Source organism: Tenrec ecaudatus, chromosome 4, assembly GCF_050624435.1.
Source record: "Tenrec ecaudatus isolate mTenEca1 chromosome 4, mTenEca1.hap1, whole genome shotgun sequence".
NCBI classification, from domain to species: domain Eukaryota; kingdom Metazoa; phylum Chordata; class Mammalia; order Afrosoricida; family Tenrecidae; genus Tenrec; species Tenrec ecaudatus.
In genome coordinates, this window is record NC_134533.1 from 203035794 (window position 1) to 203058491 (window position 22698).

At 61.5% G+C, this 22698-nt stretch overlaps 1 protein-coding gene and 2 non-coding genes across 3 annotated transcripts; all 3 read left to right on the forward strand.

Moving 5' to 3' along the window:
- The first annotated feature begins 241 nt into the window (after positions 1–241).
- On the forward strand, positions 242–348 carry LOC142447451 (U6 spliceosomal RNA). Its single transcript, XR_012784152.1, has one exon. It is a non-coding gene; the product is annotated as a U6 spliceosomal RNA (small nuclear RNA).
- A 226-nt stretch (positions 349–574) lies between these two features.
- Positions 575–736, forward strand: LOC142447317 (U1 spliceosomal RNA). Its single transcript, XR_012784059.1, has one exon. It is a non-coding gene; the product is annotated as a U1 spliceosomal RNA (small nuclear RNA).
- Positions 737–4906: 4170 nt separating this feature from the next.
- On the forward strand, positions 4907–22471 carry GNAI2 (G protein subunit alpha i2). The gene is made up of 9 exons (XM_075547405.1): positions 4907–5079; positions 17637–17679; positions 17787–17928; positions 18017–18177; positions 19619–19747; positions 20077–20206; positions 20278–20431; positions 20706–20923; positions 21455–22471. Exons 1-8 carry the CDS (start codon positions 4962–4964, stop codon positions 20894–20896), a joined length of 1068 nt encoding a protein of 355 aa, XP_075403520.1. The 5' UTR covers positions 4907–4961; the 3' UTR covers positions 20897–20923; positions 21455–22471.
- The last annotated feature ends 227 nt before the right edge of the window (positions 22472–22698 follow it).

A 22698-nucleotide genomic window follows, 5' to 3' on the forward strand; every position in this document is an offset into this window, starting at 1 on the left:
ACCATCGGAAAACACCTATTTCCCATGGTCTTGGGAGCTGAGACACCGCTTCTCTGTCTGCCTCCAGGCGGGTCCGCTCACCTATGAGAACCCAGCGTGAAGACTGTTATCCAGGCTACACCATGCTTCAAGCAAAATTTCATTTGTTTGTCATTAGAAATAAATATTTCAGGGAGGGGGAAAATGAGGAGCTGATATTAGGGGCTCCAGTAGAAAGCAAATGTTTTAAGAATGATGATGAGTGCTCGCTTCGGCAGCACATATACTAAAATTGGAACGATACAGAGAAGATTAGCATGGCCCCTGCGCAAGGATGACACGCAAATTCGTGAAGCGTTCCATATTTTGACCAGCGCGTGCAGAGACTTTAAAAAAAAAAAAAAAGAATGATGATGACAACAAATGTACAAATGTGCTTGACACAGTGGATGTATGCATGGATTGTGATAAGAGTTGTATGAGCCCCCAATAAAATGATTTTAAAAATCACAATATATAATTACATTTTGTTTTTGTGATTCATCACTATGTTTTAATTATGTTCAATTTGTAACCATAAAAATACATCCTGCCTATACTTACCTGGCAGGGGAGATACCCTGATCACGAAGGTGGTTTTCCCAGGGCAAGGCTTGTCCATTGCACCCCGGATGTGCTGACTCCTGCGATTTCCCCAAATGTAGGAAACTCGGCTGCATAATTTGTGGTAGTGGGGGACTGCGTTCACACTCCCCTGTAAAAAAAACAAACATCCTGCCTATGAGATATTTACATGAGATTCATAACAGTAGCAAAGTGACAGTGATGAAGTAGCAACGAAAATAATGTTATGGCCGGGGTCCCCACAACATGAGGAGCTGTGTGAAAGGGTGGCGGCATGAGGAAGGTGGAGAACCATTGCTCTATAGCCCTTTCCAGATCATATCTGCCAAGAGGGCTCCCTGAATCGGACTTGTATGAGGAGTCGGGGCGGGGAGACCCCTGAGACTGTTGCCCAGAGGTAGTCTTTAAATCTTAAACCCCCAAATCATCCCAAGCCAACTCTGCTGCTGCTGGTGGTGGTGGTGGTGAGACCCTGTGCACCTGGGGACATCACAGCCCGCCCTGGGCCAGCCTCACCTCTGGGCTGGTTCGAGCCCAGTGCCGTAGTCCCTGTGACTATGTCCGTCCTTCTCCCTAAGGTTTGTCCTCTCTGGGGTGACCCTCGACTCTACCACGCAGGATGTCTGGTTTCCCTGAAACCTCGAGGATTCCCGTGAAACCTCGCTGTCCTGGCCCTGCAGGAGTCTTCTGGTTGTGTGTTGTCCGAGATGGATGGGTTTGTCCATTTTGTGGCACTCCCGGGCCTGGTCAAGGTTCTTGGGCCACCCTGCAAGCGATCCAGACGCCTCCTCGGCTGGTCTCTCGCGCTCCCTGGTCCGTCGTCCCGGTTGGTTTTTCGTCTAGAAGGAACCGTGGAAAATCGCATGGCTTGGGTCAGGTGCACCATCATCCCTGAAAGTGACGTCTTGGCCTTTTCCACACGTTTTCACACAGCGCCGGGGCCTTCTTAAGTCCCCAGTGTCTGTCTTGAAAGAGGCCCTGGTTGTGTGCTCTGTTTACTGCTGCCCTGCTCGCTGCAGGTGGGCAGTTTGGAGCCCAACCTTCTCGGAGGGAGCCTGCGGAGGCAGCCTGCTATTGGGGACCAAGTTCACAGGGGTGAATCAGACCTCTGGGGAGGGGAAGCCTGCTCACTCTGGGGCCGTGAGTCTTTGCTAGTTTGGGGCAAAGGAAGATGAGACCGGCCCCACGACGTGAAGGACTTCATCCGTGTCGCCGACTGCACCTGCAGAAGCAGTTGGCTGCATCTACTTTGACCAACTCAGACATACACGATTAAGGAGAGGGAGCCCAGCGTCCTGGCCTCACTGGACATAGCTCCCTCTCCCTTTTCCTGTTTGGAGGGGCCGTCGAGCGAGCCTTCTCAGCTCCAGCATGGCTGGCTGGCTGGGTGTGTGGGCAGAGTCTGTGCATCATTCATCGGGACAGACAGCAAAGGCCTTGGAGTCTGGGACCCTCCTCGCAGTGCCATCGGGCTGATGGGGTAGCCACCCCCCACAGGAAGGGAATATCAGTTGATTTGCTGATGGAGAGAAGACACTTTAAAAACCACCACTCGGTGCCTCCCTGGCAATGAAGGACCCAGTACTACAGCCCAGCATCCAGGCTAAAGTGTAGGGATCTGCTTGGTAGCCCCTCGGGGTCTTTCCAGCAACCCCCAGGGAAGCAGTGTTGGTTGCTAGGTCCAGGGAGACGAGGTAGGCCCGTCAGGCAGGGGCAGGCCTCTCCACCCTGCTCGTGATAAGGACACACCCTCCCTACTGCAGGATTTCCACAGGCCAAGCGTGTTCGGAACATTCACCCCCACTTCCCTCATAGGGATTGCTGTTAGTCCGTCTTACTGGTGAGAAGAGGGAAGCACAGGGAGTTCCGGGATCCTGGTCCAAAGCCACACATCCGGCAATTTTGCAGAGGTCCCCCTAGAGCCCTTGCTGCCCCCTCTGCCGGGGTCCAGAGCAGTGTGTAGGGGCATTGCTATCAAGGAGGGGGGCTCTGGAGCCATGGAAAGTTCGAGAAGCCACACATGCGGGATTGTGGGAGAAACAGAAGAGTTGGGGAGGGGGCCAGGGAGCCTACCATGGTGGACAGTGGGGAGAGAGAATGGGAGACAGCAGAGGTGGGATTCAGGAGGGGCAGGATGGGGGAGTGGGGAGAAGGACTCATAGCTCTGACTGCTGGGAGGAAACAAGGAGGGAGACATGGGAAGTCTAGGGCCCAGAAGCAGGGACTAGTAGGGGGTGGTGGTGGTGGTGGTGGTGGTGGGTGTGTGTTGAGCAACACAGGTTTACGAGTTGTTTGGAGCAGGCTTTCAAGGATGGTGGGCATGGACTGGCAGTCATGTGAGAGGTCAGGTTCCGAGTCCCTGGAGGAAGAGGTGTGAGACTGGCTGAGGTGTGGCCAGAGCCCTGGGAACACCACGGAAAAGCTCAGCCATCAGGCAGGGTGGACAGAGGGGGGTGAAAGGAAGGTCCCTGGCCTCTCTAGAAGAGCATGGGGCCGGAAGGGAGCAGCTGGCTGGTAGGAAGGTGCTGGGAGAGCCAGAGGCCCTGCCTGACCACAGGGTTTGCCCATCCCTCTCAGGGGCCCCACCCCACTCAGCTTCTATTGATTGGGGCCTGTGTTTTGCCCACCTCCAGAGACTGGGGCTCTGAGAGGGGCTGACAGGTTCTCCCTGTTGCCCGGCAACTGTGCGAGCTGTTGGCTGTTGCTAGGAGCCCGCCAGGAGGCCTGAGGGGAGAGGGGAGGCTCTCAGCCACCGGCCAGCAGGGAAGAGGCCTTGAGCCAGGCTTGCAGTCTGTGCGTGAACAGGCTGTGCCCTTAGCTGCGGGCAACAGTTTTATTGTGTCCTGTAGACTCCGGCCTGCCAGAGGCTGGGCCCTGTGAGTGGGTGTTTGGGGCCCAGGTCTGGTTGAGTGCGTGTCCGGGTTTATTTTAGAGTAGGTCCGGGGACCAGTTTGGCTGCTTCTCTGTGATCTTTGATTCCAGGCAGAAGGGAGTTGTGGGAAGGCCTATCAGAGGGCCCCCAGCCCAGGCACTCCTCAAACCAGAGAGCCATCCAGGTAGGGATGGAGAGGGGACAGCCAGGCATGGGAGCTGGAGTCAGGTAGAAAGGAGGGGCTGGGGATCAGTCAGGGGTTCCAGTGGCCACACATGGGGGTGGCTAGCTCCCCTACTTGACTCCATGGACTTGCCTGGGGTCCAGAGTCCAGGCATCCGAGGCCCACTTTCCAGGGGTGGGTAGCCCTGGGAAGTGCCTCCAACTGACCCTTTCAGGAGGTTGTGGGCTCCCTCTGAAGAGGAGACTCACAACACATGGAATGTTCCCTGAGAAACGTTGCCATTCTCACCCCACCCCTGCCCAGAGTGGATGGAGACAGTGGGTCTTAGCCACTGGGACAGGGCATGAGGGCCTTGGGATTGTGGCCGCAGTCGGTGGGGGACAGACCATAAGGTGGTGACCACTTCTGCTTCTTGAAGTACATAGCGCTGTCTCTCTGCCTCCGCTGCCGCCAAATCCAAGGCTGAAGTCCCGGAGGTCGCCTGCAGGAGGAAGCGGCCCCCCCGGCAGGCCAAGGAAGGGGGGATGCGCTTTGGCAGAAGGTACCAGGGCAGAGGGAGACCGCTTGGACAGAGGTGTTAGGGCAAGGAATGTCTTTTCTTTCTTCCTTTCTGCGAGCCAAAGAGCAATCCCGTTTTTTAAGACGGAGGAAACCACAGTTCTAAGAGGCTTCAGGGTTCTTCAGATCCCGAAGCAAGTTTATTGGGTTCATTAACTTTAACAAGTGACGAAGTCACGCCTCTATCCCACTCGCCGGGCTCGGCAGAAGCTCGGAGGGAAGGCGGGTTCCTGCACCGGATCCCACCCCCTCTCTGGCTACGAGATCCGCCCGCCCCGCCGACGGGCCGCCAGGCTTCGGGCGCCCTCGTCGGAACCCAATCGGGGCCCAGCCCCGCCTGCAGCCCGCCGGGAGCCCAATCCCGGGCTGGGCTCTACCTCCAGCGCCGCTTCTCCGCGTGACTCCGCCTCCAGCCCGGGCCCGAGCTGGGGCTGCGCCTAACTTCGCCCGTCGCCCCGCCCTCGCTGGGGCCGGAGCCAATCACCGGCCCCATACCCTTGATGGACCCGCCTCCAGGCCCGCCCCGGCCCAGTCCCGGGTCCGTCTGGCCCCGGCCCCGCCCCCGGCCCGCCCCGCCGTCGGTGCGCGGCGGCCGGGAAGGCGCCGCCCGCAGACGCTCCAAACTGCCGAGCCGAGAGCTGCCCGCAGAGGGCCGGCGGCGGGAGCGGAGTGGGTCGGGCGGGGCCGAGCCGGGCCGGGCGCCGTGTCGGGGCCGGACCGCGGCCAGGCCGGGCGGGCGGCGGGATGGGGTGCACCGTGAGCGCCGAGGACAAGGCGGCGGCCGAGCGCTCCAAGATGATCGATAAGAACCTGCGGGAAGACGGCGAGAAGGCAGCGCGGGAGGTGAAGTTGCTGTTGTTAGGTGAGGCCGTGCAGCGCGCTGGGACCCCCCACCCCCATCCGCGTTCGTTCCCGGATTCCCAGACACGGGCTTAGAACTCCCAGACATGGGCTTGGAACCCCTGGGCCCGTCCTGGAACTCAGGCCCAGACCCCCAAGTAAGGGTCTGGAACTGCGTCCGCCAGACCCCTGAAGCACAGCCCCGACTTTCCATCAGACCCCCACCCCAACCCCTTCCAGTCCCCAGATCCTGCACCCAGCCTCCAGCCCGTCCACATCAACTGTCTAGAACCCTGCCTGACCAGTCACCCTTGCTCACCAACTTCTTGGACTCCCCCAGAGCCCCACCTCGTCATTTATTCCCAGAACCCCACCGGGCCCACCTGTTCCCACCCGCCTGCCATAGATGCCTACCGGCCTAAGCATCCCTGGACCCTTTGAAGCCGCCACCCACTCCTCAGGGCTCACTCTACCTCTGTACTCCGTGTCCACCCCAAGGGGCCTCTCCGGGGAGACTTATAACTGCTCATGGGCCCTTTCTCCACGCAGAATCCCCCAAAGTACAGAGGCCTCTGCCCACAGGTGCCCCATACCGGCATCAACTACTGCAGTGGCCTGCCTCCCCTCCCACTCAGGGCCCTTCCTTAGACGGTCCCCACTGTCCCCCCCCTTTCTGCACCTTGGTGGGACAACCCAGGCTGGGTTAGGCAGGCCCCCAGGGCAGGAACGAGGCTCCAAGGGCCAGGTGGGGGAGGGGCCAGGCCTCAAACCTCCTGGGGAGGGTCCCTGGCACTGTGTTTTCAAGTTTCTAAGCTCCATCCGGAAGGGTGGGGGAGGCCTGGGTGTTTGGGGGGTAAGAGCCAGTGAGGGGTTGGGGTGGGGGATTGGGCTCCTCCAGGGTCTGGGAAGATGGTGGACACTCGAGTGGGGCTGACATATTGCTGCCCCTGCGGGCGGGCGGCTCTGATCTGAGGTGATGGGCGTCTGGGAGGCCCACGTCAGGGCCAAAGGGCGGGGACGTGGCTTCTGGGCCAGAGTACTGGTCCTGGAGGGTCTTGAGGTCCCGTGAGGGCGAGGGTGAGGGTGGACCAGCTGAGGGGGCCAGAACGTCTCCAGCATCTGAGCCGGCCTTGTGCAGCGACGTGGGCCCAGCGCTAGTCCCTGTCCAGCCTCCTGCCAGGAGCAAGCGGTTCCTAGTTTCGGGGGTTAGGGAGGAGACTCCCCCTGCTGTGGCGATGGAGACTGGATGGGGTGGGGGGTGTGGCCCCTAGGCCCCAGATCGGCCTCGGATGAAGAGCTGGGTTTGGGGCAGGGTCTGTTGCTGGGGGGCAGGGTGCCTGTCCACTGTAGGCCCATCTGTTGACTGTCCCCGAGGGCCTGGCCTCGGGGGCACAGCCCTGGAGGTTTCAAAATGGCATCCGCTCCGGAGCCAGCCGCGGCTGCGGGAGGAAGAGAAGGGGCGGGAAGGGGCGGCGGCCCAACCTCCTGGGCTGCTCTTCCTGTCTCTGCTGATGCTGCCATTGAGGCCGCAGTGAGTGGGTGTCGACGCGGCGAAATGCCCGTCGCCGCCGCTGCCTGCCGCGCCTGGGGAGGGCGCTTCCGGTGCGGTGCCTTCCCGGTACGCAGCCCAGGCTCTCTGGGCCAGCCTCGCGCGCCCTGGTCGGGTCCGGGTCATTATGGCCACCGAGGAGAAGTGGGGTGGCAGCGGGTGGGGAGCAGAGGTAGACTTGGGGCTCCATGCCAGTTCTGTCTTGAGCCCAGAGGGGACCCCTTGCCACTCCACTCCCCCATCCCACCGACTTTGCCCTTTGAAGCCCAGCTCTGATTTGGGGGCAGCCAGGTGGGGCCTGGCAGCCCCTCCCACCCGTGGATGACAGCAGGATACTGGGGCTGGTGGGTGAGCCCTTTCTAAGCCCAGGGAGTCCACCCCAGCCTTCCGCCCCTCAGCTCCGGGTGCAGGGCAGCAAAGAGACTGGGCCCTTGTCCAGGGTGCAGCATGGGAAGGGGACCAGCACCCTGCCCAGGGTGTACTGCAAGGGGCTGGCGGGCTTGGCGCTGCCTGAAATTGTGGACCTAGTCTGCTTGGCTGCTGGGGGAGGGAGGGGTCACCCTGAGCCTTCCCCATCCAGGTACAATATGGTAGTGGGTGCCCAGCTGTGGCAAGTTCAGGCTGCTCACATAGCGGAAGAGACAGTCCAAGCAACGGGACTCAGGCTGGGCTCTTGCCAGCCCTCCTTCCCTCCCTCCCAGCCCCAGCCACGCCTGCTGCCCCACCCGCAGACTGGCTCCCTCCTGTCCTGGGGAGCCCGCCAGTGGGTGTGTGCAGGCATTGTCACCTCAAGGGTGCGCGGCAGACGTGTGGCAAGAGGGTTTTCCCTGGCATCGTGCTTGGGGCGCGGAGGAGCCAGTGCCAGCCCCATTCTAGGGATACCCCTCCCTGCAAGGCCCTGGTGGGATTTGGGGGAGTCTTAGGATGGGCACTTACAGGAGAGGAAAAGTGGAGGAAGAGTGGGGGTGGGGTGGCTCCGATTTGGTGATCACCTGTGTGGGTAGGCTGGCAGAGAAAGGAGACTGCTCTCCCCCCTGGAATAGATGCATGTAAATACAAAAGCTCTCTCCTGCTCCGGGGCCTTTGTACCTGCTCCTCTCACTTCTCTTGCTAACTCAGTCCCACTTCGTGGCTCTTTGTGACTCTGCTCAGGGATCCGGCCCCAGGACAGCTTCGATTCTTGATGTCCACTCTCCATTGAGACCGGGTGCAGCACCTGCTCTAGTGCCACCCCCATCAGAGGTCACAGCTGCCCCCCTGTGCGATGGCAATGGCCAGGGCAGCGTGGCATCCTCCTTTCTGTGGCCTGGGTGGAGCCTGGCACCTATTGGGGGTTTCTAGTCAGTGTACCGGATGATTGATGTGTCCTGTGAACTTGGTCTTGGGGGTGGGGTAGGAGAGGAGGAGGGTGGCAGACCCTGAGCCACAGTCTCGGGTCCAGGCAGGTGGAGACGCTCTGATGAGTCAGAGTGGAAGGGAGATGGGGAGGGGGTGGGGGGTTCTTCAGGCTGCTTCTTGGGCCCACTTGAGGCTGGACTGCAGCTCAGAGGCAGCCCTAACATCCTGTGGGTCCTTTTGCTGACCAGCCTGCAGCCTGGTGTGGGGCACAAGCCGAGGGGGAGGGGGTGCTTCCACCTGCTAAGCCCAGGCTGTCTGGAGACTACAGCAGGCTCTCCACCTTCCTCCTGTCCTGGCCGTTTAGTACAGTTCCTCATGTTGTGGTGACCCCCCACCATAAAATCATTTTCATTGCTGCTTCGCAACTGTCATTTTGCTACTGCGATGAATCGGGTAACCCCTGTGAAAGGGTTCTTTGATACCCCCCAAAGGGGTCCTGACCCACAGGTTGAGAACCCCTGCTCTAGAGCCAGACTGGTTGGTCCAGCCTGCTGTCCCACAATATTCCTGCCCCCTGCAAAGCTGCCCACTACCAGCCCAGCTTATGCTGGCTCAGCACAGGAGGGCCCCTGGCGGGCTGGCATTCCCTGGTTGTCTTGGTTCCCGGTTGGCCTTTGGGGGACTAAGGTTGCCCCACGGCCGTGGAGCTCAGCCCAAGCATTGCTGTGGGCCACCCCGTAGCCACAAGGCTCTGGGCCGGGCCTGGGCAGATACTCCACACAGTAAGGGCTCAATTAGATTTACCAGAAAAAAACAAAAAACAAAGGAGTTTTGTGGCCTTAGTCCTCTCGGTCTCTAGGCAAAGACCTGGCTTGCAGTAGGTGCTTATTAAGTGCACATGGAAAGAAAGAAGCTCCAGGCCCAGGGAGGAGGAGGAGGAGGAGGCAGAGGGACCTCCTCTGATGGAAAATGGGAAGGGTGAGCCAAGATCCTGGCTGTGCAGACCCTCTGCCCAGCTCTAGGAGATGCCCAGGAGACCATCTGTATTGCTGTCGGCAGTCAGTGGTGCTTATGAAGGGTGGGCTTTCTGCAGGAGGGGGTTCTCTGGGCTCATGCTCTCATGGGTGGAGGGGAGCAGGTTTGGCTTTCACTGGAAGCCCTGAGTGGGTGTTTGCTGGCCCTGGGGAAGAAGGCTCACCTCTGTGCAGCGGTTCATGGTCTTTCAAAGCGGAGTTTGAATCCCAGCTCTGCCCCCTGTGCTGCCTGGACCCCCCCCCCCCCCCCCCCCGCATCGAGCTCCCTGGTCCCCCAGGATGCCTGGGCAGAGTACCTGCCCCACATCGCACCTGGAGAACCCTCCCCTACCTCTAAAGCTTAGAGCTGTGGCACAGCAGGGGGCTGCTTCTGACACCCCCTCCCCCCCACACAGCTGAGAACTGGTGGGGTGGCATCTCCCCAATCTAGAGGTGGCTTGACCCCAGAATGGGGCTCGGGGGAACCTCCCCTCCTGTCCACAAGCAGTTGTTCACAGCTAAATAGGAGACTGAGGCTCACAGAGTGTGGGGCCAGTTGGATAAGCTTCAGGCCTGATTTCTGGGTACCACGCTGTCTTCCTGGGGGCCTCAGGCTCCAGGTGGGCTGGGACCGAGGCAGCCCCAGCCTGGGTCTTCTGGTGTGCTGCTTCCCGGGCCAGCTGGAGCTCATTAGCACTTGAATGGGGGGCAGGGCGACCTGGGCCTCTGAGCCCCTTCCACCCCTCCCCCAGGCTGGGCGAAGCTTTGTCTTCAGGATGGGGCCTAGGCCCAGTCTCCCACGGTAGGGGTGACTGGGGGTGGGCGGGGTCTAAGCCATTTGTGAACCTCCCTCCCCTAGTGTTGGATGAGCAGCGAGTAAGCACCCCCCCCTCACACACACACCATGTACACACGCTCGCTCTGGGTCCTGCCAGAAATCTACTGGAGCAGGGAGCCAGGGAGAACCAGGCAGCTTTGCAGGGGAAGTGACCCTGCGCCGAGCTGGGGGCAGCCCATGGGCGGGGAACCCCTAGGCAGGCCACTTCGATAGAGTTAAATGGGGTGACTGGGGACACGGGCCTCACACTGGGCTCTGAGGCTGCCCCCAGTCACCACTGCCCCGAGGAGGCACCCATCCCTTGGGCAGTGCTGGGCTTGGGACATGATCAGGTCCCGGTGAATCATCAGCTGCCCCTTGTAGGGTCGGCACTGGGGCTGGGGGCACGTAGGTGGGCACCCTCCTTCTGCACTGCACCCTGGGTCCCAACCCCTGCTCCCGGGCTGGCCTCTCTCATCCCTCTCTGAAAGGCACCTGCTCTCTCGGCAGAAATAGGGATGGTGCAGGCTGGAGCCCGTCTGTACCCCCAGCAGAGGACAGGGTGGTGGGCTTCAGAGCGGGGTGCTTCCTCCGGCCCCTCCACCATGTCCTGTGAGGAGTCAGGGCTGCAGATGGGTGGGGACAGGGTGCAGGTCAAGCAGGAACCCCCATCTCAGGGGCCAGTGAGAAGAGAACAAGGCCTGGTCCAGGCCAGGCCACCATTGTGGCCCCACTGCAGGTGCCCTCTGGTGTTCTCAGGCAGCCCCCCCCCACGGTGCATGGTGGGGGCCCCCCTTGACCACACCCCGCCAGCATCTCCCGCCTGAAACTCTACATTTTACTAACACCACCATCACCCAGCTGCTGCTGAAGGGCCCCTGGTGGAGGCTGCCTTCTGGGTGCTCCCCGGGAGCATCCGGCCAGGAGGTGGGGGGGAGGTGCCCCTCCCTCCGGAAGGTGAGGTGATGATGGGGAGGCTGGTTGGGGAGTGCCTGGCCTTGGAGCACTTCCAGGGCCCAGGCTTCCCCTGGGCCTTCTGTGACAGCACCTACTGTGTGCTGGGAGGGATGGGCAGTAAGTTCTGCTTGGCAGGGCCTGGCCAGCCTCCTTGGGGAAGTGTGTCCACACCGGAGGGAAAGGAGGAAGCAGCTGGGGGAGGAGGAGCCCAAAAGAGGAAGTGGCCTGGGGGGACTGCACAATGCTGGGGGCCGAGCCCAAGGCCCCCTACCTCCAGCTTCTGGCAGCTGCAGGGCCTGGAAGGTGAGCCTCACCTGCTCAGGTGCACCTGTGTGGCTCTGTGGCCTACCCTTCCGGGCATTTCTGCCCTTGTCTGGCCACAGCAAGCCCAGCTCCAGGATCCCCCGGCCGGCGGGGGGTGGGGGGGGCAGCCAGAAAAGGGCTCTGGGCTCCTCCTGCGGTCACAGGAAGTAGTGGCTGGAGAGGGCTTCCGTGGGAGGGCCAGCAGGAAGGCTGAGGACTGTGCTCAGATTCCTGAGCGGCCATTGCCCTCCCAGGCCGGAAGGCCGGCCACAGGCTGAGATGAATGCCTGGAAGTGGTGCAGCAGCCCTGGGCTTCACACCCCCACCCCCACCCCCCACCTGGGGGCGATCAGGGCCGCCCTCGGCACATCCCAAGGACTATGCCCCCTCTGACTTGGCCATCAGGTCCTGTCCCTTTCAACCTTGTGTGGCTGGGCCTGCTGTGGGGACCTCCCTCGACGCGCCCGGACCTAGAGGGAGACAGCAGAGCTATCCCTGGGTGCTGGGGCCCTGAGGGAGTCCCTCAGCACTGCAGCAGGAGGGTGGGGGCAGATATGCCTAGGGGCCTTGTCTCAGGCCCTCCAATTCCTCCCTCTTTCATTAATGACTTTATTGGGAGCTCTTAACAGATATTATAGCAGTCTATAATTCAATTAGATCAAGCATAATTATACAATTGCTAGCACCATCAGTTTCAACACATTTTCTTTCTTGAGCTCTTAGATATCAGCTCTCGTTTATCCCCTCTTTACCCCCAAGGACCTGACCTTTGTTATTATATTACATTATGTATGAATATATCTGGGTGTTTCTTTTCCTGTATCTCACACTCTCCAGTGTCCTGTTTACCTGCAATTCTGCATCTCGCTCCCCTCGAGGGGTTGTGTGCAGTGGGGGGGGGGGGCAGATAGCCTCTTAGGAGGTAGGGCCCAAGAGTCTGCACACGTATCCTTCTTCCTTTGAACACCACAAGTCCACGCCAGGGCCTGGCTTCCAAAGAACCCGGCTGTTCCTGGAAGGAAGTCAGCAGTTGACAGTCACCAGCTGCTCCGAGGGAGGAAAGCAAGGCTTTATCCCCTGTAAGGAGCTGCAGTCTTGGAAACTCACCGGACCAGGCCGCCTGCCCTCTGGGGTTGCTATGAGCAGAATTGACTGGGTGGCAGTGAAGCTTGTTTTGGCCCCTCCCTCCCATTAGGGCATGTCCCCTCACTGGGAAGCTATGTCACAGCCCTTGTAGCCTGCGGTCCCTAGCCAGCCCTGGCGCCAGACTTAGGTCCTTACACCAGGTCTGAGACTGTCGCAGTGCAGGCTGGGGGTCTGGGAAGCCTGCCAGTGAGCGTCTTGGAGGTATCCGATGGGTGGATGGACTCCCCCTGTGGGCAGGGCTGTGGTGGGCCCGTGCACAGTGGTCTGTGTGTACATTGGTGTTCCTCTTGCTCCATGGCCACCAAGTCTGGCTTTTGTGGCCTAGCAGGGCCTTCCCCCTCCCCCAATCCCCGAGGCTCCCAGAGTGGTCAATTCAGACACCAGAAGGCTCGGGGCCTGAGGGATGGGCAGAGCCAGTGCACTGTGAGGTGAAGTCACGCATGGAGTGGACACCATGGGTCCTCATGGTTCCCAAGACGTCCCGTCCCAGAGCACCCTGAGCCCAGGTGCCCTCATGCCACCCAGCCTGGTCCCATAGCCTCTGGGCGGGCACCTGTACACTTGCTGGGGCAGCTTAGGGCCAGGGGAAGCCCCAAGTGTGAGGGCTGCTCAGGGCAGGCCTTGGACTGGCACGCCCAGGCTCCGGCTCCCTTTCACAGATGGGGACCCTGGGGCTGCTGCTCGGGCCAGGCCACTGCTCAGGGTCTCCGCCGCGGGGGTTCCTCCAGGCCAGTGGTTCTCAACCTTCCTCAGGCCGTGACCCTTTCATACAGTTCAAGTGGTGGTGACCCGCCCAACCATAAGATTATTTTCATTGCTACTTCATCACTGTCATGTTGCTACTGTTATGAATCGGGTGACCCCTGTGAAAGGGTTGTTCGACCCCCAGGTTGAGAACCGCTGCTCTAGGCCCTGGAGAACCGCAGTAGAATTCCCCAGATGATGTGCCCCGCAAGAGAGGTACTAAGTGGCCGAGTGGCCTGACCTGGCTCCTGCCACCTGTGAGACCTGCAGCCCTAGACCCTGGGGGCAGGTTTACACCCCCCCCCCCCCGGCTTCTTGGCCCTGGGCCTCAGTTCCCTCTATACTGGGTGGGACACAAGGTAAGGCAGCTCTGTCCTTCCAGGCTGGACAAAGGCCTCACTCGGCGTCAGCTTCCCTTCCTTGCCACTTCTGGTGGTGCTGCTACTACCAGGTCAGGGCCATCAGGACCCCTGGGAAGCACAGGGCACCCCAGGTGACAGCACCTGCCAACAAGGAGGGCTGGGAGGGGGTGTTGGCACCCCGGTGTCACATGCACATGGGGGGTCTCGCCCTGCCCCCCACAGTGCCAGGCTCAGGCTGAGGCTCCTGGGAAGGAGCAGGGCCCCTGAGCCGCACCTGGAGGAAGGAAGAGATGGCTGGCGCAGGGGCGAAGCTTGGAGAGCCTTTGTCTGACCGGGAGCCTCCTCTGGCTATTGTTCTCATTTGCTGGGGTCTGGGAGGCTGGGGGTTTCCCATGCTCGGCAGGGGAGGGAGTGGGAGGGGCTCTGCCCAGGACCTCACCGTGAATGAGGCTGCTGCCACCCAGCCTGCTTGTCCCTAGTTAGAGTGCATTTGTAAAAATACTTCCCAGGACAGTCCAGCCCCTCCTCCCTCCTCCCTCTTCCCTGGCAGCCGGGTGCCCCCTGGTGGTGATGGAGCATGGCTGTGGGGTGGGGGTGGGGGGGTGATGGGAGCCAGGCCCTGTGGGGCTCAGACGTGGCACCCTCCTGGGCTAGGAGTGGGAGGTGGCATCCCAGCTGCCTTGGGGGTGGGCTTCCCAGGACTCTCTCACCCTCCCCACCTCACTAGCATGGACCCTGGGCAGGCCTGGAGCTGTGGCTTTCAGCTGGACTGCTGCCCACGTCTCACGAATGACGGCAGTGGGTGGTCCCAGCCACTCTGCTTCTCCTCTCTGCCCCCAGGCATGCCACATCGGCTGGCTGCCTTCCCGGCCCCAGCGCTTGAGGGGAGCCTCCCCCAGGGGGGCCCTGGGCAGGGAAGGCATGTGTCTAACTGACCCAGCTTCCGCAGGGAGCACTGCCTGGAAAGGAAGGCCCTGGCTCTGGGGACTGGGCAGAAGGGGAGTGACAGTCACAGGGCAGCTGTCTGGGAGGACTTAAGGCCCAAAGGGGTACCCCCACCCCACCTGTCCACAGCTCCTTGTCACCCATTTGCCACTGTCCATGGCAAGGACAGCATTGCCCTGTGGGCTGCAGGAAGGGAGGGCAAGCCTGGGAAAGCCGATGTGCCCTGTGTGTGGGATCAGCGTGCTGCCGTGCGCTCAGGGCCTGCTGAGACCAGGGCTGGGGTGGGGGGAGGACAGCAGCATGCCAGGTCTCACAGGGAGACAGGGGAACCTGGGGAGTGGAAGGCCCAAGAGTACGCAGCAGTGACTTGAATGACAGGGCCCTGGGAGGGCTGAGGTCACTCGGGAGAACTGGTCTCCCCCCTGCCTCCTGATACAGAGTCCCTGCGTGCCCTGTTTGGGTGGGCAGTGCTGTTTCTCTCCTTCCCATCTCCCTCCACCCTGGGGTGCAGCATTCCCCCCCGGGGTGGAAGCAGATGTTGTAACACGGGGCGGCAGCTGCCACCCCAGACAGAGATCACAGTCATTGCCACCTGCCCGCTGCAGGCCCAGTAGGTGGGCGGGCTTTCCCCCTTGGTGGGGAGAGGGGTGGCTCTGCGGTTACACAGGTCAATTGGGATGGAGCGCCTGGTGAAACCCAGTCTCCCAGTGTCCCTGGGGCAGTCGGAGCCGACGGGTGATACCAGGGCCAGTGGGGGAGCTGGGTGTCCAGGCCATAGGGTGTGAGCGAACTCTAGGCTACTGCCCACTGACTGGAAGGGGGCCCAATGTTAGAGGGGCCGAGCCGGAGGGCTGAACGGCGAGGTTGCTACCCCTGGTTCTGGCTAGCTTGCCTCCTACCCCCCAGCTCCGACATAGCTGCCACTGGCTCTGGCCTGGTGTCCCAGGCTGGGTTCGGCCTGCTTCCTGCCAATGGCCAGCACCATGCCTTGGCTTTCTACTCGCTTTTTCCTGCCCATGTCACGGCTGCTGGGAGGACAGAGGGGTGGTGGAGGTATTGTCTACCTATCAAAAGGGGCTGGCTCCTTGTGCAGTGACCCCCCACTGAGAAAATGCCACCTTTCCAATCCTGGGGCCAGGGTGGGGTGGGGGCAGAGCCCAGCTCACAAGAGCAAATGTACTGGGGCTCCCCACCACCCCCGATCTGCTTGCCCAGCTCATGCCCACCTCTATGTCTGCCAGGAAAATTATATGTAAAGCAAGCCTGTGTTGTCGGCCCTATGCGGGCAGGGGCGCTGGGTGGCCACCCCTCCCACCTTTGATGACATAGTGCCATGTACTCTCTCCACCTGCAGTGGCCAGACAGGGAAACTGATGTCTCAGGGGAGCCCGCCCCCAGCCCCATCCTAGATTTCAGATCCATTGAGCACCCCGGGCTGCTGCTTGAAGACAGCATGATCTGACCCCGCATACGGAGTCCTTGGCCCCCTTCCCTACCTGGGCCCACAGTCCTCACCCACAGCTTGTCCTCTGCCCCTGGGTGAGCCCCTCTGCCTCTTCCCCTGTGGGATCAAGACCACAGCCCCGTGGGGTGTGTGTGTGTGTGTGTGTGTGTGTCACACAGCTGGTGGTAGGCTGCTCTTGTGCCCTCTTGCCCTCCCTGCTATGCCCCAGAGGGTGTTTGGGTCCTGGATCACCTCCTGTGAACAACTAGTCTCAGAGACCAGGGCCAGCCCTCAGCCCTCGGGGCGGCTGTGAGGCAGAATGGGTTGGTTTTGACCAGCTCCAAGGAGCCCCCTTGGTGCTGTGGGAGAGGATTGGGCTGCTGACCCAGAGGTCCGAGGTTCAAGGCCACCGGCCACCTGGAAGGAGCAAGGTGAGGCAGTCTGCTCTGTAAAAGTTCGCCCTCTCAGGAACCACACCCTAGGGGGCAGTTCTCTGTCTTGAGGAGTTGCCTTGAGTCTGACTCAGCAGATGGGGGGTGGGGAGGCTGGGGTTGGTGATGGGCGTCCCTCAGTCCCCTCTCCCCCGTCCCCACTCAGCAGGCAAGGCTGCTCTCTTCATGGCTAACCCCGGAGGGACAGAGGGAGGGGTGGCTGCCATCTGACCACATCCCGTGCTCAGGGGAACACTGGGCCAGGTGTTGTGGGGACTGGACCATCCAAGAGGACCCCTGGCCTACACCCCCTTGCTGAAGGCTACTAGGACCCTGTGTGTGTGTGTGTCCGTCTTTCTGTCTCCCCGGACCCTGGTCATGAGGGGAGCTTGGTCCCTTTTGGGAGGCTGCACCTAGAGGACTGCAGGGTGGCCTCACGTCTCCAGCCAGGGCCCCGCGCTTGGCCAGGGCAGGGGGACCTCGTTGGGCGGGGAGGCTGGTGGGACCACAACTGCATCTCCTGCTGCTCCCTGGACGGCCCTGTGGGCACCGACTAGAGGCTGCTGGAGAGGCAATGAGTGAACCAGAGGTACTTGCTGCTGGGCTCCAGGACCGTGGCCTGGAGGTGTAACATGAGGCGGCACCAAGGGCAGCTCCAGAAGGCACTGTGTAGCATGTCAGATGGGACACCCCAGGGGGTCTTTCCTTGTGTGTGCTTAGCCTCTCCAGGCCTCAGTCTCCTCTCCTTGGTGGGTGGGTATGAGAACTGACCGCCTGAGTGGCGTGAGGATGTGATAGGTGTGAGACGGCTTCCTACCTGCAGCGGGGGCTGCTCATGGCTCTGCCCACAGCATCTCTGCCCTGGAGACTTGCTGACACACACACACCACCACCACCCCTGGATTATAGAGTCCAAGTCTCCAAGTGCGGCCTCCCTGCCACCCACCTGTCGTGGCTCAGGGAGTCACGTGTCGGTCTGACAGGCGTGCCCAAGAAGGAACTGTGTGGGTGTGGTTGGAGGTGATGGGGCAGGAGCCAGGGAGGGAGGCGAGGCCTGGTCCCGGGATGGGGACACACAGGCTCTCTATGTGGGCAACACTGGCTGTCCCCCCACATCCTGGTCTCTGGGCAGCCCCGGGCCCAACCCTGGCTGCCAGGATCAGCATCTGCAAGGGCAGGCCGGGTCCTGGACTTGGGCCCCAGCCTAGGACGAAGGCAAAGAGGACCTGCTGGGACGTGCAGGCCCCCCAGTCTGGGGCAACCCTGCCTGTGAGGGGAAGACAGCGGGCTGACTCCTGTGGGCTTTAGCCAGGTTCCTGAACTCAGCTGGGGCCATGGAGCTAGGGAACAGCCAGAGGCCTGGGGAAGGTTTGTCACGAGTCCCCCGAGGTCCAGGTTGTGGTGGCCACAGCGCCCTGCCAGCCACACCCTTGGGCACCCCACTGCCTCCCTCCTGTGTGGTCATGGGCCGGTAGATTGCCAGTGGGCCGTGTCAGGCCTGACCCTGACCCCCTGTGCCCTCTGTCCCAGGTGCGGGCGAGTCGGGGAAGAGCACCATCGTGAAGCAGATGAAGTAAGTGCTGTGTGGGCTGTGGGGAGTGGGGGAGGGTCCTCTCCCACGCCACCCCTGGCAGGCAGACCCTGGAGCCACACCCTGAGCCCCGCCCTTCTCGGCGGCAGGATCATCCATGAGGATGGCTACTCGGAGGAGGAGTGCCGGCAGTACCGCGCGGTTGTCTACAGCAACACCATCCAGTCCATCATGGCCATCGTCAAGGCCATGGGCAACCTGCAGATTGACTTCGCCGACCCCTCCCGGGCGGTATGTGGGCGCTCCCACCCTGACCCCACCCAGAACATCCCTTGCCCAGCTCCCTGTGGCTGGCTGACTGCCTGCCCCCTGTGCCCAGGACGACGCCAGGCAGCTGTTTGCCCTGTCCTGCACGGCCGAGGAGCAGGCTCTGCTGTCCGACGACCTGTCCGGCGTCATCCGGAGGCTCTGGGAAGACCACGGGGTGCAGGCCTGCTTTGGCCGCTCAAGGGAGTACCAGCTCAACGACTCGGCTGCCTAGTGAGTGGCGGGGCGCTGGGCAGGGCAGGGCAGGGCGGGGAGAGGGGCTGGCAGAGGGGTCCTTGGAACCCCCAGGAAGATTCTGCTGGTTGATGTCATCAGTGGCTGTTGCCTTCAGTGTTTGGGGCCAGGTCAGGAGGGATGATGGGATGGCTAGGACCACACATCCCCCGAGGTGTCCCCCTCCCCCTGACTGCCTATCCGAGTCTGAGCCGGCCCAGAGATAGGGGTGGTAGAAGGCGGATCTTAGAAAGTGTGATTCCTAAGTCCAGGTCCTCACGTGGACATTGACCCCAGAGAGGCTAGGTGGAACCTCTCCCCCCTCTGTAGTCCCTGGTGCAGCAGGGGCACAGCCACTGGGCCCCCCAAGCAGGAAGGCAGGCGGTCTTGTTAAGCACTGGCCCTCTGCCCTGGAGTGGGGACCAGGTCCACTCCCTGGCTCCTGTGCCATCTGTTTCTTCGTCCTCCATTCATGGTGCACCCCGTGGGTCCAGGGCTGGGGGATTTGGCGGTGAGCTCTGGCCCGCTCGCCCAGGTTCCAACAGGGCCCCCACAGGGTCAGTGGTGGGGGGCATAGATTGGACCCCACAGGGAGCAGGCTTACCCCAGCCCCTGCTCATGGCAGTTCTCCCAGGGGTGGAGGGGGTGGGGGAGCCTGTTCACCGCCTAGGGGTCAGGACGTGAAATGCAGGTCACAGCCCATGCGTCATGGTCCCCCACGGCCCTTCCTGTTTTTCTGTTCTGGCCTGCGTCTCTGAGGTCATTTCCCTGTGGCCTGGCGCAGCTTGGCTGCTGGTGGGAGCCGGGGGCGGGACACACAGCCTTGCCCGAGGGCCGCAGTCATGAATCCAGCCTGCAGGGCACCAGCCGGAGTCTCCAGGGAGGCAGCAGAGCTGGCCCCAGGAGGGGCAGCACGATGCTAATTAAGGGAGCTGGTAATGAGGAGCCCCAGGGACCCCCGCCAAGCAGGTGTCGATGCTTTCCCTAGGGAGCCCAAATTTTACTGGGTGCCGGGCAGGGAGCCCACTGGGCCTGGCAGGCCCCAGCTTGTTCAGCACCGCGTTGAGGGACTGCCAGGCTGCCTGCTCTGGGTGCCACAGTTGCCCTGATGAACACCCCAGATCTCTTACTGAAGAAACTGGCCTGTAGTTCTGGACTGTGTCCAAGGCAGGCCTGGCTCAGTTTCACGTCCCCCACATCCCTGGATTGGTGCCGGCACCTCACTGGCCACCTGGCCACAGAGCGACCTCCTGGGCCCACCTACAGGCAGGCGGTCAGCTGAGCCAGGTTTGCCTGTCTCAGAATGAGCAGAGCAAAAGGAGGACAGGGGTCTTGGCCGGCCGGTCAGCCGGCGTGGAATCCAAACAAGCAGGCAGGCCCCGTAGCTGCCCTGAGCTCCCGGCCCCACCGCTGCCCTGCTTGCCTGCATGTTCCCCTCCAGCTACCTGAACGACCTGGAGCGCATTGCACAGAGCGACTACATCCCCACGCAGCAGGACGTGCTGCGCACCCGTGTGAAGACCACCGGCATCGTGGAGACACACTTTACCTTCAAGGACCTGCACTTCAAGTGAGCAGCCACACCAGGCAGGAGGCCCGTCCCCACCCCATGGCCTGGGGGGTCACTGTGTTGGGAGGAGCCTAACACTTGGGTCTCTCAACGTGATGTGGCTGCGGGGTACAGGTGGCATACCCACCCAGCCAGCCAATGGCCAGCTCAGTGGGCCTCCCCTTGGGACCTGGCTCCTGACCCTGCAGACCTGGCCACACACAGCCAGGCGCGAGGGGCCAATGCGGGCAACAGCTGCCGTCAGTCTGCCAGCCTGTGGGAGGAGTCGGGGACACTAGCCCCCTCCCAGAGGCCCCCCTCCCCAAAGCTCAGGCAACCCCCACCCGCAGGATGTTTGATGTGGGCGGGCAGCGTTCCGAGCGGAAGAAGTGGATCCACTGCTTTGAAGGGGTCACCGCCATCATCTTCTGCGTGGCCCTGAGCGCCTACGACCTGGTGCTGGCCGAGGATGAGGAGATGGTGAGTGGGCTCGGGGGCGTGGGGCGGGGGCGGGGCCACAGCACGTGCTCACCGCCCCGCTCCACCCCCAGAACCGCATGCATGAGAGCATGAAGCTCTTCGACAGCATCTGCAACAACAAGTGGTTCACGGACACGTCCATCATCCTCTTCCTCAACAAGAAGGACCTGTTCCTGGAGAAGATCACCCACAGCCCTCTGACCATCTGCTTCCCCGAGTACACAGGTGCGGCCGGGTGCCCCCGCTGAGCAGAAGGGGAACAGAGGCCAGTGGGGGCCCCTCGGTGGCCGCCATTCCCCTGCAGACCCTTGGACTATGACTTGTGCTTGCCCTCATGGGGGCCCTTCCTGCCACTCCTGATGTGCACCCACCTGCCATCCTTCTCTTACACGCTTACACGAGCACCCAGTGCGCCCACACGGGTGCTGGTCTGTTCTCGCGAGCCGGGTCCTCCCGGGCCTGTGCGTGGCATCAGGCTCTATCGCTCCGTGTCCTGCAGGGGCCAGCAATTTCGACGAGGCCGCCAGCTACATCCAGAGCAAGTTTGAGGACCTGAACAAGCGCAAGGATACTAAGGAGATCTACACGCACTTCACGTGCGCCACCGACACCAAGAACGTGCAGTTCGTGTTCGACGCCGTGACCGACGTCATCATCAAGAACAACCTGAAGGACTGCGGCCTCTTCTGAGCCACCGCAGGGCCGGCAGATCTAATGGTGAGCCACACTGGGCAGCCCGAGGGCCCACAGGAGCACGCGCGCACGCGCGTGTGTGTGTGTGTGTGTGGGGGGGGGGTGTCAGGAGGGGACAGGAGAGAGTCCCAACCTGGAGTAGCAGAGCAGGTAGGCTTGGGCCCGATTCTACCCTGTGGTCAGGACAGAAGGGCCTGTGCTGCCCTGGACAGGATTGGAGGAATGCCCTAGCCTCCTTCACCAGCCAGGCTCCGGTCTAACCTGAAGGAGGCTGCCTGCCAGGGGGGAGCTGAGCTGACTGTCCCTCTGCCTTAACCAAACTGGTCTTTCCCTCAGATTTCTCTGAGGGGTCTGGGCCAAGCTAAGAGGGACTGGCTAGTGCTGGACTCCTCTCCCCCATGTAACCCAGCAACAGAAGACAGCCCCTGGGAGGAGGCGGCAGTGGTGGCTGTGTCCTTGGTGACGGGTGGGTGGGGAAAAGGAGAGGGTCATTGTCTAGCGAGCTATTGAGGTGGGAAGAGAGGCCTGCCATTGATTACCATCCCCCACTTCCAGGACCATCGCTGACTCTGCTGCCCCTGACCCCGAGGAAGATGGGGGCAAGAGGACCATGCGCCCCACCTGTGCCCCTGGCCACTTCTCTCTCCTCTCCCCTCTCTCCTTGGCTTCCCCTGCCCCTCCCTCAGCTCTAAAGATTCTGGGGAGAGGTTGCCACAGGTCTCTCTGTTCGAAGCCCGCCCTTGGCCGAGGTGCAGAATGGCCACGGTACCCCCTTCCTGGGCATTTGTCCTGGTTTTTAACCGTTGTCTTATTCTGTGATTGGGGGCAATGGGGGAGAGCATTTGCTTGAGTCTCCCAAAGCCTCTGGCTGGAGGGGCACCCACTTCTCCAGCCTGGAACCCCTGGCTTCACCCAACACCAGCCCCCAATGCAGCCCAAGTCCAAATGTTTACAGGGAGCCTCCTGCCCACCCCCACTGCCCCTACCCCCACCCCAACCCCAACTCAACTGCTTGGAGGCCCCAAAAGGAAAAAGCACAAGAATTGTGAGACGCCACCATTCCTGGGGACCACAGGCCGGCCACCTGCTCATTCTTGCTTTTTAAAAAAAAAAATGAAAGTAAAGGAAAAAAAAAGTAGAAAACTTTTTAGAGAAAAAACTATTTAAAACTGTCAGGTCCTGACCAGCACCACCCACCGCCCGCCCGCCCGCCCTCCCAGTGATTCCGTGCCTTGAGTGTGTCTGCGTGTTTACACCCCCTCTGCTGGCTGGCCCCCTGTGGGGACTGCGCCCTGCCCTGCCCTCCCCAGAATGGGTTCCAAGGGCTGTTCTGGACAACTGCCACCATCACCGAGGGCCCCTCCCAGCGGCCCTGACTCCATTAACCCAGATGTAGCTCGTTAGCGCTAACCTAGGCACCGCCGCTGCCTGCTGAGGGGCCTGGCCCCTCCTGCCCTTACCCCAGGCCCCCGGGGTCTTCAGCATCGAACACTTCCTTGCTTTTTTCACATGTTTTATGGAATTGTTCACCTGGTTTGAAATAATAAAATGTAGAAAAAAAACCAACCACAACCTAAGACCTGTTCAGCGTTCTGTCCCAGCAGCAAAGACCGGGCCAGGTGACAACGTGATCAGACCCGTGTCCTTACCAGTGGGTGGCTGGGACCTTCTCCCTGGTGCCTCCGAAGCCTTGGGGCTGGCGATGGACTTCAGACCCTGTGAGGGCCCCTGGGCAAATTTCCTAAAAGGCCGGGCACAGGAGAAACACCTAGTTCCCAGAATGACCCAGAGGTGGCGTG